The 17,306-nt window shown below is 39.8% G+C and overlaps 1 protein-coding gene across 3 annotated transcripts in view; it reads right to left on the bottom strand.

Annotated features, from left to right (window-relative positions):
* Positions 1-1,240: 1,240 nt before the first annotated feature.
* The window catches only part of GABRR3 (gamma-aminobutyric acid type A receptor subunit rho3), a 41,252-nt gene continuing 25,186 nt past the window's right edge, over positions 1,241-17,306 (bottom strand). For 2 of the 3 annotated variants that reach the window (XM_032988273.2, XM_009965999.2), the window contains exons 4-11: positions 16,837-16,904; positions 15,067-15,290; positions 12,085-12,167; positions 10,660-10,800; positions 7,725-7,877; positions 5,248-5,444; positions 3,978-4,233; positions 1,241-1,799 (exon numbers count right to left, since the gene is read on the bottom strand). In XM_032988273.2, the coding sequence (XP_032844164.1) occupies positions 1,750-1,799; positions 3,978-4,233; positions 5,248-5,444; positions 7,725-7,877; positions 10,660-10,800; positions 12,085-12,167; positions 15,067-15,290; positions 16,837-16,904 (1,172 nt within the window). In that variant the 3' untranslated portion in view covers positions 1,241-1,749. Of the gene's footprint in view, positions 4,234-5,247; positions 5,445-7,724; positions 7,878-10,659; positions 10,801-12,084; positions 12,168-15,066; positions 15,291-16,836; positions 16,905-17,306 lie in introns of all 3 variants that reach the window. The other variant, XM_032988274.2, reaches the window with a different exon arrangement.

The following is a 17,306-nucleotide window of genomic DNA, read 5'->3' as shown; positions in this document are numbered from 1 at the left end:
AAGGTGAATTTTGGAAACCTCAGCAGCCTTACAGTGCATGGCTAAAGTAAGTAGAAAGTTACACTGGGGTTAAGTGAGTTACTAGAAGGACCTTTCAATGACAGATAAGAGAGGGGTCTGCCTTCTAGCAACAGCTCATGGAGGGAAATAATAGGGCCTTTCACATCTAAAATACCATTTCAAATCCCTCCCTTTATAGAAGGTGGTTTGGCAGTCCTGTTCCTCCTTGCGGTGTGGTTATTACTCACACAGTACTAACTCCTGCTTCCCTAGCACTAGCTGGATCTTTTGGAACAAACGTTATGTGATTCCCATGGGTTCTGCATTCAGGAATGCATCCAGCAAAGTCCTACGTGCTGAATAGAGAAACTGGCAAAATATAATACACGGGAACAGGGGATGGAGGAGAGAAAAAGGCAAATGCTGCTCATCCTGTTCAGTCCTTCTTCCTTTACCACCTGGACCACTTTGGTCACCAGCTGACCAAATGTGGCCACTTGATCATGAAATACAGATTAATCAGCGTGTGGATGGGTTACCAGAGAGAGATTTTGCCAGAGGTGAACCTGAGGTTGCCCTAATTGTACAAATGTGTACGAATTAGTAAAATTTAAGTTTCTCTATAAAGCATTTTCCTTTCATTGGGCCATGACTTTGGAAGAAAAAGAAGACATTCTCTACGAAAAAGAAGACATTCTCTACAATTCTGACTCAGTTCATCACAACTCCACTCAATATTCAGGACACTTCGCAAAATTTATTAAATTGTGAATATTTTAGTGTAAGCACTCACCAATAGTTGGGATATTCAAAGGTATACATTTTCATAGCTCGCTGAAAAACAGATCACTGGCCTGAAATTCTGCTTACTTCTTTTGTGGGAATTATAAACCTTTGAAGAATTAAGTAGTTTTCCAGACTTACAAGTTTGCATCACCTACATTAACACTTACAGGATGTTTTCTTCCTACAGATGGGTGTAGCAACAGATGCTAAAAATAGGGAGGCCACATCCTGAACCTCAGCTGGTCACAGAGACCATTACAAGCTGTTATTTCTGTTCCAAAACCCACAAAGTATTCTTAGCATAACTGCGTGAATACCACTAGGATGAATGCTCAAACAAATACGTTTTTACATAATGGCTGTGATATTCTGACTTTTAGTAAACGCTGTGGGAAGTAAAACCCAGCCACTTGACTGGCTGCAAAACCAGCCACAAATAACAGGAATGGGCAATGCTTGTCAATACTTTTTTAAAAACTTCCATGCTGGTCTGTTTAGAGAAATTGACTTCTGGGAGACAACACAAGCTTCAAATGAGGGTCCTGTGAGTTTTAGCCCTCTAGCGCACTCTAAACAAGAAATGTATTTAAATACTGTTTATTATTTTTTACTATTTATACAAGCAGTAGATTTTTGAAGTATAATTGAGCTTGATCCCATCCCTGTCACTAAATTAAGAAGATAGAAATTATAAGCTTGCCTGTAAAAGCATGCAGTTAAGTTTCACCATCATTAAGTGCAATCTTTTTCATTATCATAATAAAACTTGCTACATAGTAGTCTCTCTGGGGAGAACACTTTCCCAATCGTTACAGTCAGTTGCAAAGTCACTGACAGTTTCCTCTGTCAAAGCAAGCAGTGCAGCTTTCGGGCACCTGTAGAGATTGTGCCCAGAAGGTAAGAGCAGGCCGGAATCTCTTTTCCTGCAAACTTCCCTGTGCGGGCCTGTTTGGTGGACAGCCTTCACACGGCACGGCCGTGCTGCGCTGCAGGGATTTTTGCTGCTGCAGATCCTATAAGAAATTTAGAAGAGGGAACCAGTTTGGGTCAAGAAGCACATGGATATTTTTTCTGTTGGAGGCAGAGGATCTGCTGTTGGCTACACAACAAATATGTCTTCTTGTAAGGCAGTTTAAAAAAATTATGCAAAAACAATTATGTGAATTCATGTGAAAAGTTTAGGACACACATTACACATCTGGAGCAATTAGATGGGATCTTCTCAGGCAATCTGGAACGTCTGTGCAGGATGCCTCCATAATGGCAGTGCAGTAATGAGGACGTCGTGGAATTTTTTTTATATATCTATATTAGGCATTTGCTCAGCTTGAGGTCTAGTGCGCTGTTGCTGTTGCCAAAGCCTATGTGTCCTTTGGCTTTATGTTCCCAGCACTGTCATTCCTGGTACAGTTCTGCTTTCCATGGCAGGATTTCCTGGAAGAGTGTCAAAGCTGTCTTAGCTCTGATCATGTGTTTGGCAGCGAACTGACTGCCAAAGTACCCACTTGCTCCATCAGATTTCAGTCACCCGGCATGCAGTGTGTCACCAGCTTCTCCCGCTCTGTAATTGGAAGCTTGACAAATGCAGCTTTTTGAAAGAGTAAGAGACATCATCAAGCTATGAGCAAACAATATTGGAGCAGAAAAATCAAATAAACCAGAAAGTGGTTCAGGCTTCCAAATTTATTCCCATTTCCTAATCTTGACCAAGCAGTGACCAAGCATCTACCTTGTGACATTTTTTGCCTCCAAAAATTATCATTTTGAACTGACTTTGTTCATTGAATTATGGAAAAACCCAAGGAATTTAAGTGAAAAATGCTCCTTATTTGGGAAAGTCACAAATATAATCTTGATTCTTTTCTGGAGCTGTGAAAACTTTGTGTGTGTCCCTGAACATCCTTAATTCAACCTCCTTCGCTTCAACCTAAGGATATTTCCATGCAGGATTCATCTGGGACAGGCAGGACTCCTGTATGTGGTTCTGTTTTGTCACAGCTGCTTCCTCTTACTGCCTGTGTGCCTCAGTGTGGCACCTTGAGCTGTGCTGGGGATCACTGCTGCAAGCAGGCATACGTAGCTTCTCACTTCTCTTTCCAATCTCAAAAGCCAAGAGGAGAGGGAGGGGGGCAAAACCCCAAGCTCATGTATGCAGCATAAAGCAGAAGAACAAGATTCTGCTGAAGACATGGTCTGTTTTCTTGACAAATTTTTTAAAAATCTCTGCCTCAAAGCCTGTATTTCTGAAATGAAAGGTTATGCAGAAAGCAGGTGACTACAGCAGGTCTACATGAGGCACGTAGGTGGTATGGGTGTCACAGGAGTGGCACAGCTTGTGCAGGTGACACTAGTCATCCACCTGGGAGGTGGCTGTAGGGCACGGAGTGCATCAGGAGTGCATCAGCTCTGGGACATTGTTCCTGTAATGCCTCAGGGACTAGTGAGCAAGATTTCTCCAAGATAGAGGCCCTTCCCAATGTCCTGCAGAAAGTCAGGGACAGCTGACAGGGTGAAGGTTTTTCTTGAGGTCTTCATGATGCACAATGTACAGAGCCCCATCAGCTTTGCTCCCTGCTGGTCCCTACTCCACTGCTAAGCCGTAATCACTTCCCCTCTGGTTACCATCCGAGGACAAAGGCTGCTGAGGTGTGTACAAGTTGCCTAGCAAAATCAAAATGCGGTGAGAGAAATAAGGATAGGAGCTATTTGAAGGTGATTCGTGCCAGCTGCTTACTAAAATGGACCACAAGTGGAGAGCAAACAGAAAGGCTGATTAAAGCGGAATGGTTATAGTGTAGATAGAGACTGGATAATACCTCAAGTGGGAGCTGCTGTCTGTTTAGTTGTGTGACAAAGGGGTCTCTCAGTGAGAAAACTGCTCTATGCTACTGCAGTAGCAGCACGTGCATTAGATTGCCCCAATGAACCATTGCATAATACAACTGGAAAAACAAAACAAAACAAAACAAAACAAACAAACAAACAAAAAAAAACCCTAACCCCAAACAGGCAAACCAGCCTTGGTATGATGCAGAAGTCAGTTTTGGAAACTTTTAACCCTTTCCTCTACTGCTGTTGCATGATTTTTAAATCACAACACTACCCTCATACACAAAATAATGTCTACCTTATAATAGTTTTTGTTCATATGTACAAACCCCAGTAAAAAAAGTTGAACACAATATACACACTGGGAAATATAATCCTGGAGTATGTGTCAATAACATGATTGTTCTGTAAAATAATCCTTCCCACGTTTCCCTTCAGAGATCTCTTCCTCTTGACTTGAGTTGTGTCCCCATCAGAGTCACTGGCTGCATGTGCCTGAGTCTCATTCTCCTCACAGCGGTCTGAGAAATCAGTCAGGTCCATGTCCACATCCGTGTCATGAAAGCAGCCGTCGAAAGCCATTGCTTGCACTGCATCAATACTATACGTTCCTGAATCCTGGCAACAAAGAATAGTTATTCTGCGTCTAGTAGGAACCATTATAGTAAATTATTAATAAGTAAAGCAGAAAATAAATCAACCTTTCTCTTCGGTGTTGTTCCCTGTGTGGAGAGCATATGGAGAACGGAGCTACCTCACTCACAGTATTGCTATTTGCAGGGCCTGCCCCCCTTGGGCAGGACATGAGCAAGTAGGGGGATATGTGTGATAAAACACACTTGTCTGACTATTGCCAGCTTCTGGCTGGCAATATGTGCCCTAGATTCTGAAACAGAAATATCAAACACTGCCTCTCCTGTAGGTCTGCATTGCTGGAGTTGTGGGAAATTAGTTCAAACATTTTCACGAGGAGCTTTTTGATGGGAATATCAAATCATGTGAGCAACATACACACCCTTTTTGTGTCTTTCCCCTTGTGATATTCCAACAAATTAGTTTACATGGTGGGATATTTTTGAAGCAAATGTTTTAAGTGAGTGCTTCATAGAAAGCAGATGTTTAATTTGTGAGCGTTTCTGCCTCTGGCACACTTTTCTAAAAATGACCTTGTCATTCATCTGGTCTTGGGACAAAAAGGCATCATTAAACCCATCTTCCTAATTGAAAATGGTGAAGCAAGAAAAGGAGAAATAGACTGCTTCACAGGAAACAGGAAGGAATATTACATGAGTGCATTCTGGAGTATATTTCAGAAAGGAAAAATACTTTGAGCAATAGGTATTTGAGAACAGAATGAAGGTTACCTTCCCCTGGGGAGGGGAAAAGGGAAAAAAAAAATACCTGGAGGTGTACCCCTTAACCTCTGGTACAAGAAAAGGAAGGCAGAGAAAGCACAGACTTCAAGATCTCAGAGAGGACAGTACATTTCCTCCCTTCAGCCAAGTAAAGAAAAATGAGACACAGAGTGGAGTCACAGAGATGGTTACTGTACTGTTATCACAGTGGTGTATCAGGATTACTCTGCGGCTTCTGTGATGCTTTCTGAAGGCAACAGAACACAGAGGATTGTACCTTGCCCCTTTTTTTGAGTTGCTTTCTCTCTTCAATTGTGGTGAGATAGTTCACTGCTGCATATTCGATGACAGACAGGAAGACAAAAAGGAAGCTGATCCATAAATACACATCCACAGCCTTTATGTAAGACACTTGAGGCATTGAGGCACTTACTCCTGTCATGATGGTTGACATTGTCAGCACTGTAGTTATACCTGCCAAAGCAAAAGGGAAGGTTATCATAATACTGGCCAGCTGGTTCTGTTTAGCTCATCACCATTGCTTGGACAGCACAGCTTTTTGAAGGTGTATGATTGACACTGCCTTTAACTTCATTGCACAGGCTCTGAAAAGTGGAGTGAACCATGAAGGACCTATCACATACAATACTGAAACCAGTAAATCATCTCTCTGCTCAGTGCATGCAGTTAGAGCTGCGGCACACCAGGCTCAAACAGCGGGGACCCAACACTGGTGATTCAGCAGCATAAAGCCAGGGTGCTCACTACGTGCTTTCTAGCCCCGGAGAATCACTAAAGAATCATCAATTTCCCTCTTAGCCCCTTCTCAAATTGTACTTCTTGAGAACATATATCAGCCTGTATGTCTCTGTCATAACTCCATGCTTCTCTAAAAACACTCTAGCATAAAAATGCTATTATCCATTGAAACTAATAAATATTTTTTGTTTACTTCAGTGTCCAGAATCTCAGAATCATCTTTTCAATCTCTCCTCTGACGGGCAGCTATTCATCTCATTTTGTTTTGCTCTGTCTCAGGAAAAAAAAACCAAACACCAACACTCAACACCCAACCCAGGCCCTGCTTTTAAAGAAATTAAAGTAACACTGGAGGTGAAGACATCTCAGTAACATCTGTGAGACAGCACTGGCTGATAGCATGGCCTTTCAGCTGCATCTCAGTGTAGCCCTTCTCCAGTTTCATGCTAGTTCAAGTCTACTGGAACATACAAGAGTTTTCCCTCCCCCTCTCTGCAAGTTCCTTAGGTTGAAGGATGGAGTCTGAAATATAACATATAAAAGGAAATCAATTTATTTAAAATATGTATACTCTAGGCTAGGGAGCCAAGCTTTTTAAACTTGGGTTTTAACATTGCCTATAAATTATGTATGCTTATGCTAATGAAGTGTGTGTTATTCATAGAACTCCTGATGCATAACCTTCTGCAGAAAGCCATATATAAATTAAAGAACATGATCAGCAAAACTATCTTGACAACATTACAAATGGCCTACTGAGAAATAAAACTTTCTTTTTAAATATGAAGTTAAATTTAATGCAAATAAAAGGAATTGGTAGAAGCAATAATAAAAGTAGGTAGGAGGTACCATAATTTGTTTTTAGAATAAAAATATAGGTTTATATCTCATGTATTAATTGCTTTAGACTGTGCCAGTAGAAAGGGAGATGAAGTAGCTACAGTCCTATTTTTTCTAGATTGATATAGCTATAGATAAAAATTGAGGGCTCCCTCAGTACATGCAAGTTTGTTTCTTTAACAAGGATGCTAAAATTTTCACTTGTCTAAGAAATATGGCAACATACACTTGGCTTCTGGGACTACCATCAGTGAGAAGAAAGAACAGGTGCTTCTTTACTAATTCTTAAATTGACAGTTGCAGGACTCAGATGCATTAGGTTTGCATTAGATATCTTAATTTTCCATCAGATCTTCACAGAGATGCTAATCTTTGAAAAAAATGTACTCATTCCAAGGCCATCAGCATTAAATTCCCAACAAAGGCAGTCTTGAAGTAGTATCAACTGATTCATCACTGAGAAAAACAATAATGATATAAAAAAACCACTGTGATTAGTCTTTTTTTCCTGAGCTGTGGTGTTCAGAACTAAAACCGTGAGAGCAGAAAGATGCCCAACTTACTCTTCGGCTTCCCCAAAAGCCTATGTACCTTGCACTGTTAAGGTGCCAAAGCAAACATTTTCAAGGTGCCTAACAAAGACAGGCTTTGCTAGATAGAACAAATCAGAAAAATGGTTCCAAGCTGGTAGTAAAATAGCAAATTTTTTCTAGAGAGAAAGCAGAGATGCAAAGCTTTTAGATAGATTGTGCTATGACTATTAAGTATCTCTCATGAACCATGGATTTGGGGAGGGATCTGACTACCTGTTACTGCCTGTTACTTTGCTGAGAAGAGGGGAGGAAAAACCCGGTCTTTGCAGATAAAAAAAAAAAAAAAAAAAGGAATGAAGCAAAATTCTACATATAGAAATCTGTAAAATCATCCTTTTTTCCTTCTGTGGTATATGAGCTGTTTTCTAATATAGCAAAGTCAGTCTGAACAAACAACCCATTTCCAAATGTAGGTGTTGACTAAAGGAGTTGGTGGTAGTGACAACAGGCAATTACCTGATATACTTGCTCATGTCCTGTGCAAATAAGAAGCTAAAGTAACTTGAAAACCTCTCCCCTATCCATTCTATACTTCCAAAAAGAATATACATTAAAGGTTTACCTAAAGATACCCTGGCAGGAACAGCTCTTCTGTCAATCCAAAATGAAACCCATGACAGCATCACCATCAGCATGGCTGGGAAATAGGATTGTAGCACAAAAAAGAAGATATGTCTCCGGAGTGCAAAGTTTATAAAAAGTCGATTGTACCAACCTATTGAGAAATGAGAGAGGAACAGGTTGGGGGAGAAGAGAGCTGTGTTATTTGTGAGCTCTGTTCACTGGCCCCCTCCAGTAGGAATGGTGTATCCACATCAGTAATAGTAAATGCCTGAGAAATATTGCCACCACCTTGGTTTTCTGTACTGCTTTACAAACTGTCCACCATACCTCATCAAAACACTGCAGCTTTGGGAGTGCAGCGTCACGCATGCATAAATAAAATACTATGTTATAATTAAGGTTAGGAAATTGAAAAAGAGTAAATAGACTTCAAGTGAAATTTCTGGGAGAATACAGACAGAATATAATTGTCCAGTTCAGCTAGGACAGTGAGGCCAACACCTTGCCTCCTCCAAAAAGTAGCCTGCCTTCTCTCACGCTACAAATACCCAGCAACAAGCAGCACATCTTTTCGTAAGGTTAGACCAGCTTGCCTGCCAGGGTTGACTTTAGAGGAAAGGGTGCCATCTAGTGAGTTTTGGGGCATACTCTGTCTGTGCAGCACAGCATGTGTGCTATACCTTATGCGATGGTAGGGAAATCAGTTTATAATGAGGTGAAAAGACAGAAGTGGCTGGCTGCACAGCATCTGCCTGTCCAGTACAAATAGGGACATCAGTGAGCCTGTGTTGAAGCAGTCATGCCATCACAAAGAGCGACTTGTTAAAAAATAACATCTCAACAATAACCCCATCTAATATTAAACACCCGCTATGTGTTTTCAGTTGTGGAGAGTTTTTGGTTTTAAAAATGATTGTCTCAAACATGGATTGAAATTATTGCTCTTGTGGAGACCAGGTGACTCCAAAAGCCTAAATGCTACACATGTGTAGTTCACTAAGATTCACAAGAAAGGATATGCAGAACCTAAAATGCAGAAGGCTGCTTTGTGAGCAGCATTTTTGTCCATTTTTTGCCCGATTCTTCAGGGGAAGATGGCTCCCATTAGAGCTGTGCTGATTGTTCCCCACTATTACTCACTTTGGGGGGCAAGGTCTGTGTGTAATCATTTTTTTCCAACATGAAGCAAAATAAAAGAACAAGAGAAAGTGAAACCTCCTGACTGAAGCAAAACCTTAAAGCCAAATAAAAGTATATATCTACAAAGAGCAGTGTTCTAATTAACAGATATGGTACACGCATTATTCCGGTACTTCCCAGTGGTCCTTGCAACTTAAAAAAAGGCTTTCCTTTCACCTTTACCCTGCTGAATAAGCTCATCATCAAAGCATCTGCATGTAAGTGTTAAGCAGTTACACTTTGAAAAGTCAAAGGTGCTGTGAAGGTGTTGCAAAGGCCTGGGTACAGGGAGGTGGTATGAGGTTGCACTATTGTGCACAAGGTCGTATTTATTCGTATAAGTGTTTTTTGATGAAAATAGCAAGGCAGAAAGAAGCCAGCTGAGTTCCTGGAACTCAGATTCAACACACAGTGATAGCAGTTTTGGCGGAAAACATCCCAGTCTCCTTCTTGCAACAAGGACAAAGTTGACATAGCTCTCAGCAAGGCACAGTTATGATAGTAAGGTATCACTCACCCTCTTCTCACATGACAGTGACTCTTGAAAACTGGAGCTCTGTTCTTAGCTCATACACGAGCAAGAGATATGGATGAAGAACCTGATCAAGCTGTGAATTCCTCACTGCTTAGGGTGGATCAGAATTTAAACTGGAATTTCTTCATTCAATATCAGCCACTGCAAACTTGAATGGCTCTTTTTTAAATGCAAAAAGAAGCTATCCTCTAGATAAAATACAGTAAATAAATCTATTTGCAGCTTTCCTATATGTCTTAAAGGCTTTTTTCCAAAGTATTATGCATTTCATCATATTAGATGGAATAGTTTATATTGTATTAATCTGCCTCAGTATAAAGGGCAATGTCCACACTGAAATGAATTGACTCAGACTGGAAAGTACAGTAGCAAGCATGCTATTTTATCTGGTTAAAAATGTGTGGTTAGACTACTTACATAGATAAGTATTTCAAAATTTAGAATTGCATGTACAAATACAAAGAAAATAAAACCCACCTTGTATGAAATCAAGACTATAATAAACTCCTAAAGCCATGTGCAGTTTGCTAGAAAGTGTAGTTCAAGATCTAGAGGGAGAAATAAAAACCTGTCTGGGGCAGATACCTGTATTTAAACAATATAGCACTGACATAAAAGGATTAGTATTTTTTTTTTTTGCAACTTTACATATAAACATGGAACATTAAGCAACCATGAATTAGGCCTCAATAGGTTATAAATGCTCTCATGTGGAAATCTTATAGTTATTAGACTTTTAATGACATTTTACGGCTCCAAAGATGAGAAGGTTTTAGACAATAAAACACACTGGGGTTCCCCTTGCGTGCTTTCTAGTACTTGACCCTTTAGGGTTTGCATTTTCAAGCTTTTCTATATAACCAGGACACAAAGTTTCCTGTAAACCCAATACTCCAGTGACTTTCAGAGAATTGCCACAACTTTGCAAGAGCTCACAACAGCATATATTTCATTGTTGTGCATTTTTTTCAGGTTCTTATTGTCAGATATTAAGTTACAAATATTATTATGACACTTTCTTTTAATATCAACAAAGTGCTAAATGGGTAATGTAAAGAGAAACAAGGACCTAGGCCAACAGACCAGTGTGATTGTCAGCTCTCATTTTGACTGAGATCTCTCAGCAGTAACAGTCATTTATCAGCAACGAATTTGAATGTGAAAGACATTCTGCATTATTGTGTCCTGTGCTTCTCTCTTCTAATGACAAGTACTATACCAGTACTGCTGTAAAAAGCTAGTCCACTGGAAGCACTGAATTCTTCGATGAAAAACTGGGATAGGGAGATGTGCTCATCTGTGTTCAGGGACTTGTTTCCATGTTTCCAGTATAACATCAAATCATCTTCATTGTATGCATCTAAGAGAAAGTAAAAACTAAATCACCTCTTCTGCTGGAATAATGCTTCTGTTTTCCTTTCTTAGGGATAGAAGACTGTTCAAACAATTTGGGAAAACCCTAAAGAAACATTTTTTTTCAATCCATTTGCCAGTTAGTTGACATGGAAAAAATTGCAAAGACCATATTTTGCTCTGGGGCCCCCAACATAAGAAGGACATGGACCTGCTCGAGCAGGTCCAGAGGAGGCCACGAAGATGCTCAGGGGGCTGGAGCACCTCCCCTGTGAGGCCAGGCTGAGAGAGCTGGGGCTGTTCAGCCTGGAGAAGAGAAGGCTCCAGGGAGACCTTACAGCGGCCTGCCAGTGCTTAAAGGGGGCTGCAGGGAAGGTGGGGAGGGACTCTTTGTCAGGGGGTGTAGTGATAGGACGAGGGGTAATGGTATTAAACTGAAAGAGGGAAGATTTAGATTAGATATAAGGAGGAAATTCTTTCCTGTGAGAGTGGTGAGGCACCGGCACAGGGTGCCCAGAGCAGCTGTGGGTGCCCCCTCCCTGGAAGGGTTCAAGGCCAGGCTGGACGGGGCTGGGAGCAACCTGGGCTGGGGGAAGGTGTCCCTGCCCGTGGCAGGGGGGTTGGGACTAGATGGTCTTTAAGGTCCCTTCCAACCCAACCCATTCTATGATTCTATGGTATTCCATCTTTTTCCAAGTGAAGCTCAGTCCTGTGCCCTGCCAGCAGCTTACCTGACAGATGGGGGACATGGGCATGCTCAGGGTCACAGGGCACAGGTTTGTTGTTTAACAACAAACCAGCATTCCAGCTTTATTCATGATCCAAGTAAAAGTACATTTTGAGATATAAAAAGGCTCTGCAAAACAGAATTACTTTTTGTTGTCCAGCTCTACTTACTACAGACAACTGAGTCAGTAGTGAGAAGGCAGACATTTCACAGTAACACAAGCACTAATTTTCATTTTTCCATGAAGTCAAATACTGACATCTTATTTTACCTTTAACTTGAACTTTTTTCCTCAGAAAAAAACACATGATTTTTAATACATGAAACATTTTTAGATTTAGGCCTTGGAATATCAACTCAGTCAAAACAAAGCAGGATGCATCATGATTTTTCTATCTTCCCAAAGCTCACTGAGTTTTGAAAAGATCCCAAACTGGCCACAGTTTAGTATGGACAGGTTGAAGGGTTCAGGTCACACATCAAAATAAATAAAAAGGGCATTATGAACAGGATGGAGTGCTGGTAAGAATGCACATGGGAAGAACAGCTACTAAGTAAACTTACAGCTTTCCAGTTGTAGAGAACAGTTCTGAGTATCCAGAGGAAACCTACTGAAATCCATGAAACACATAGCAGAAACTGTTATTCTGCAGAAAGGAACAGAAAAACAGAAATTAAATGCAAAATTTCACACTTTCTTAGGGCTATGCAGGCATCTTAGTGAGATCCCCGACCAATCTGCTGTTTAGAATACTAATGATTGAGTTTTTATACTTTTTTTAAACACTTCTAAAATTGCTTCAAGATAATGTGATGAATCGGTGAAAGAACATTTTTTTAAACATAAATAGTCTTTTTATTAAGTGCATTGCCTTTGATTTTTAAACACTTTACTGGCCTGATCCTTCATTAGCCTTTCACACATTTTGCTTTGAAGGGTTATACTTACGAAAATTAACAAGGGGAGTTCACATTTCTTGACCGGATTTCTCACAGATTGAAGTAGGTAATGCTACAGATTAGAGCAAATATTATTCCAAGTGCTATTTTCCCTGAGAGAATGGTTATAATATTTAATTGCATAAAAAGATAAGCTGCAATTTCTGGAAGCCTATTCTCCTCTTCAACACCATGAAAATACCTTACACTCTAAAAAGCTTAAGAAAATCTAGATAAAGACATTATTTTGCATTCCATCTGCTTTTTCACAAGTGTTTAGAAAATAAATGTCCCTTGACATTTTAACCAATAAAGGCTAGAGGCAGCAATTTAAATATGATAAATATTGCTGAATTTCACTTTTGTACCATAGCTTGCATGTCATTTGATGTTTTAGTTTGATTTTTCAGTTTTCCCCAAACTGAATCATACAGGGATTTAAGTGGTAAGGGATATACTGGTTATACAAGTGATCTTTGAATTGGTAATCACACTGTGGTTGAATTTTTACAAGTTTAAGATTTTACTGGCTTGAAATGAGATTCTAACAGTGGTACATCTTTAAAATCATGCATAAAACTTCCAACTATGGACGTTGTTTCCGTCTTTTAACTATTGACTAAAGGATTGGGAGAACAAGAAAATGTTGATTGAAAAGAATACTATTTTGGCAACAAATCTGGATTTTTGTTCTGCTTTGATTCAATAGAATCCTGGATAATAGGCACTGAAGAAAAACTGTGGAATACGCAGATTTCTTGCATGTAAGTATTTTGAATATAATCTACCCACTGCATGTAAAACTGGCAATACAAAAAGGGTGATTTAACAAACATCTGATTCTTTAGGAACATATGCCTTACCACCACTCGGGATAGAAACACATTGTTTCATCTTAATGATGTTAAAACCTTGGTTTGCTAGCCTTTAGGTCACCCCTTTCCCTGTCTCTCAGTTTGATAAGAACTGAAAGAGAATGAAAGGAAGAGGACAGGACATCACCTGCCCTTTGTGCTTATGTCCAGGAGGAAATCCACAGGGCTGGTAGGAACGTTCAGGCTTTGCTATTTGTTGGCACAGGAAGGTGAGGCTAGCTGCAAGCTCACCTGTCAGATCAAGCAGGAGTCAGCCAGTACACACCATCTGGTAATGCAGGGTTAGGGAAAGATAACTGTGGGAGCAGAGAGGATGAGGGCAAGGAAGAAAAGTAGAGCACCGGGTTGCAGATGTGATGCAGGACATGGGGCAAGGGCTTCCATCACAGAGGGGACTCTGAGCAATGAGCAAACATAACAAATTGACTCACAGTGTGTCTGCCCCTCAGCTCTACTTCCTCCTTTTCCTTCCCTCCCATCTCACTTCTTCCTTTCTCTCCATTTCTGTTCTTCCCATCACACGTTCCCTTTGGTTCATAACTATTTGTGCACAATTTCTTGCTGTTAATCTTGATAGCACTTTACCTTTCCAGCAAGCTGACAGAATGTTTTCACCCAGCTTGTCTCTTCGCCACTCTTCCTTTCCCCAGCTGAATGTATGTTCTACCCCTCACGCTGAGACTCACTGCTATAAGCCTTCATATAGTAGTGTAGTTCCTCTGATCCCACTCTCTCTCTCATGAAACATGAAAATTAATATAACAATAAAATGCATACTTCACCTCACTGTTTCCTACCGGTCAGTGTGATTCTTGAGCATACACTATTTTAAAGTGGTGTACAGCTGTTGTTGAGAGAATTTATGCATGTTTTCATGGGAGGGTAAATAAACTCATTACTTGCTGGAACAATTATTAAACAGACAAAATCTCAAGTGCTTGCATGAATCTTCAAGCTACCCAGATTAGGTGAAATATCACCTTTGTGTACAGGCTTAATTAGTAACAAACTGGAGAACTGTGATTTCTGCAATGAACAGGCCTTAGGGCCTTAAGGGAAAAATTCCTCCATTAAAACTACCTCTGCCACATCATCCAAATCTGCTTCATAAAGAAAAGCAATAACATGTAGGTAGAAGGGAAACACATTTAATGACCTTGCTGTTCCAGTCCTGGAACTGCTGTTTCACTTTCCAGTTCCTTGTAGTTACACAACATGCCTGTCTAACATTGCTGGTATCAGCACCAATAATCCTTGTTTATCTGGAGCCCCAGTTAATATCAATGGCATGTTTACAGGTATCCCATGGTGTAAATAGCTGAGACAGACAGTTTTAAAAGATTCAGGGGAAAAAGAACCACATTTGTTCTTTGCTAATAATTTTCGGCTTCACTGTACTCAACAGTAAAACTACTGCAATATTGCTAAAACCACTGGCGATTAATTAACACTTGATAAATTTCAGTACTATTTACAACAGATGAAACAACTGCCATTATCCTGTGACAGAAAACAATATGTGAATGATAGAAAAATATTATGTGTTATCAATCCTAATTTTTTTTTCAGACTGGTACACTGGTCACCAGTTCCCATTATCTGATGCCAGGGGATTAATTTCAGTCCGGTATCAGAATCTTAACTGCAAGTAATTCCAGTAATTGCTCACTGTAGAGACTACTGGTCCACAGTTGCAGTCATGTATTTTTTTATAAAAGGGTATTGTTCTTACCGTAGACTGAAGAGTACATTGCCATCAGGGTATACTCGGAGCATGACGTTTTCCACAGTTGTATCATGGATGAAGGATCTTTTGGAGTGTACAAAAAATACATCAGGTACCCAGATCTTTTTTATCAGTCTTCCATCAAAAGTCATACTTTTGTTTTTGTTACTATGAAATGAAAGTCTCTCATCCTTCCAGTAATGTCTGAGATACAAAGTCATTGTGAAGTCCTTTGTTTAATTAAAAACAAAAGAAGATAATACTTGTTTTATTCACATACAATAGAAAACAGTACAAAGTAATTAACTTATGCAAAGGATCAATTTCTGAATATCATCTGGAGGATACTCAATGAGAGGAATCAAACGCCATTCCATGTGTTTAAATATAGATTAGAACTACCTCTGAGATATTGGCTGTTTGCCTTGTCACTGAAGTCTGAGTCTGAGGTTCATACTTCATTTATACTTAGATAAAATGTACAGATTTCAGTGATCTGCTGGATTGGGCTATCAGTGAAATGATAAAAGAAACTTTAAAACCAATCAAAGGCAAATGAAAGAAGGTTTCCTCTGGAAGTCTTCACAAGCTTTTCCCAGGATGGACTGTGGTGCCTTTACAAAGGGATTAAAATGAGTTCTTCATGATCATTAGGTCAATTTGTAAAATCCATTCATCTGTACATTTTGTACAAATATTGCACAGGGGTTTTAGGTTAGTACATTTATTAATGAAATGCATCATAAAGAAACAATATGTAGAATTTTGTAAGAGTAAACAAGTACATTTTACAAAAATTTAAAAAATTACTTTTTTTTTTCAAATATGAAAGATTGCTACAAATATTTTAGCATCCTATTTAGCGAAATAACATGACTGCAAATATACATGTGGCTAGAGATGGAGAGCATGCTGCAAACCCAGTCTGAGCTTCTGCACAGCCTGACTGCTCTGTGCTCACCTATATAATTTTTGCATTATTAGGCAGACATCCTTTATCTCAGTAGAACAATTACTTCTGATAAGAATACTGGGAAGATACTTAGGTCTTCCCCTGTAATATGATTTTATGCCCCTCTAGTAAGATTTTATGATTTGGGTACGTTTGCAAAGGAATACTGACAGATCCCCTTGCAAACTCAATACCTACGACTAGAGCTACACTCACTGTAAAAAGATATTGTAAATGACGTATCTTTGCAAAGATAACATGTCTTGCTATTCTAGGACAGAGTAACTTGGGACTAATGTCTGCATGGCATTATTAGTGACAATTTCAGCTGAAGAATAAATAGCCTGCATTCCAGTGATACAGGTCCTTGACTGCAGTGAGGGTGTTTCCTTCCTAGGACCATTCCTGGAACTAATGTTTTTATTTCCATTTGTTATGACCACATCTTCACCCATGCCAGAAATTATAGGAATATTTAGACCTGCATAGGCAAAGGAAGCAAAGGGCATGAAGCCTCAACATCTAATGCGCAGAGCACTAAGAGCTCATGTGGAAGCCCATGGGACTTACTGAATGGTTGGCATTTTCAAATCAGAGCACTATCCACTCTGATCTGTTCCTCTTGCCCAAGCTGAAATTCAACATGTGCTTTTGTAAAACACTTATTAGTTTAAAAGACATTGACTTGCATGCTTCAAGGCAAGGTTGTGCTCTTTAAGGGTTTTCTTTCTTTAGCTGTATTATTCTATATCATCCAGCTGGATGTTTCTGAGACCCTGATTTTTGGTTGAAATTCTTTATTCTAGTTCTACTAACCAACTTACCATGTCAACTTCAGATATGCTGTCAATGCTTTCTATCTGCACATCAATGCCCACAGGTATTGGCGACCCTTCAATGTAACAGAATGAAAGCATGATGAGGAGCGTAAGTCCGTATTTTTAAAGGGAAGACTGTGTATTAGCAACATACAGAGTACCCCTCCCAGCATTTACTATGGTCTGTCCACCTTAGTACACTGAATGAGAAAGTCCACGGCAACAAAGTAAAACCTGATGCTAAACAGTTGTAAAAATAAGTGCACAGTCTTCAGTGATCCTTTTGCAGCCAGACTAGTTGTTACTGGCATTGCAGTTTGGCCAGCAGTGACAGCTTCCTTGTGGTGCCAAAGCTAATGAACTGCTTGGAGTGCTATTTAGAACTGTCATAGGGAAAAGCTGAGTAAATATATCAAATACATCAAAGACTGCAAAGCTTTCTTACCAGTTCCAATGCTTATTCCCACTCTTATAAA

Source organism: Tyto alba, unplaced genomic scaffold, assembly GCF_018691265.1.
Source record: "Tyto alba isolate M040663 unplaced genomic scaffold, T.alba_DEE_v4.0 Super-Scaffold_14, whole genome shotgun sequence".
NCBI lineage: Eukaryota > Metazoa > Chordata > Aves > Strigiformes > Tytonidae > Tyto > Tyto alba.
This window is presented reverse-complemented; position numbering and strand designations above follow the sequence as displayed.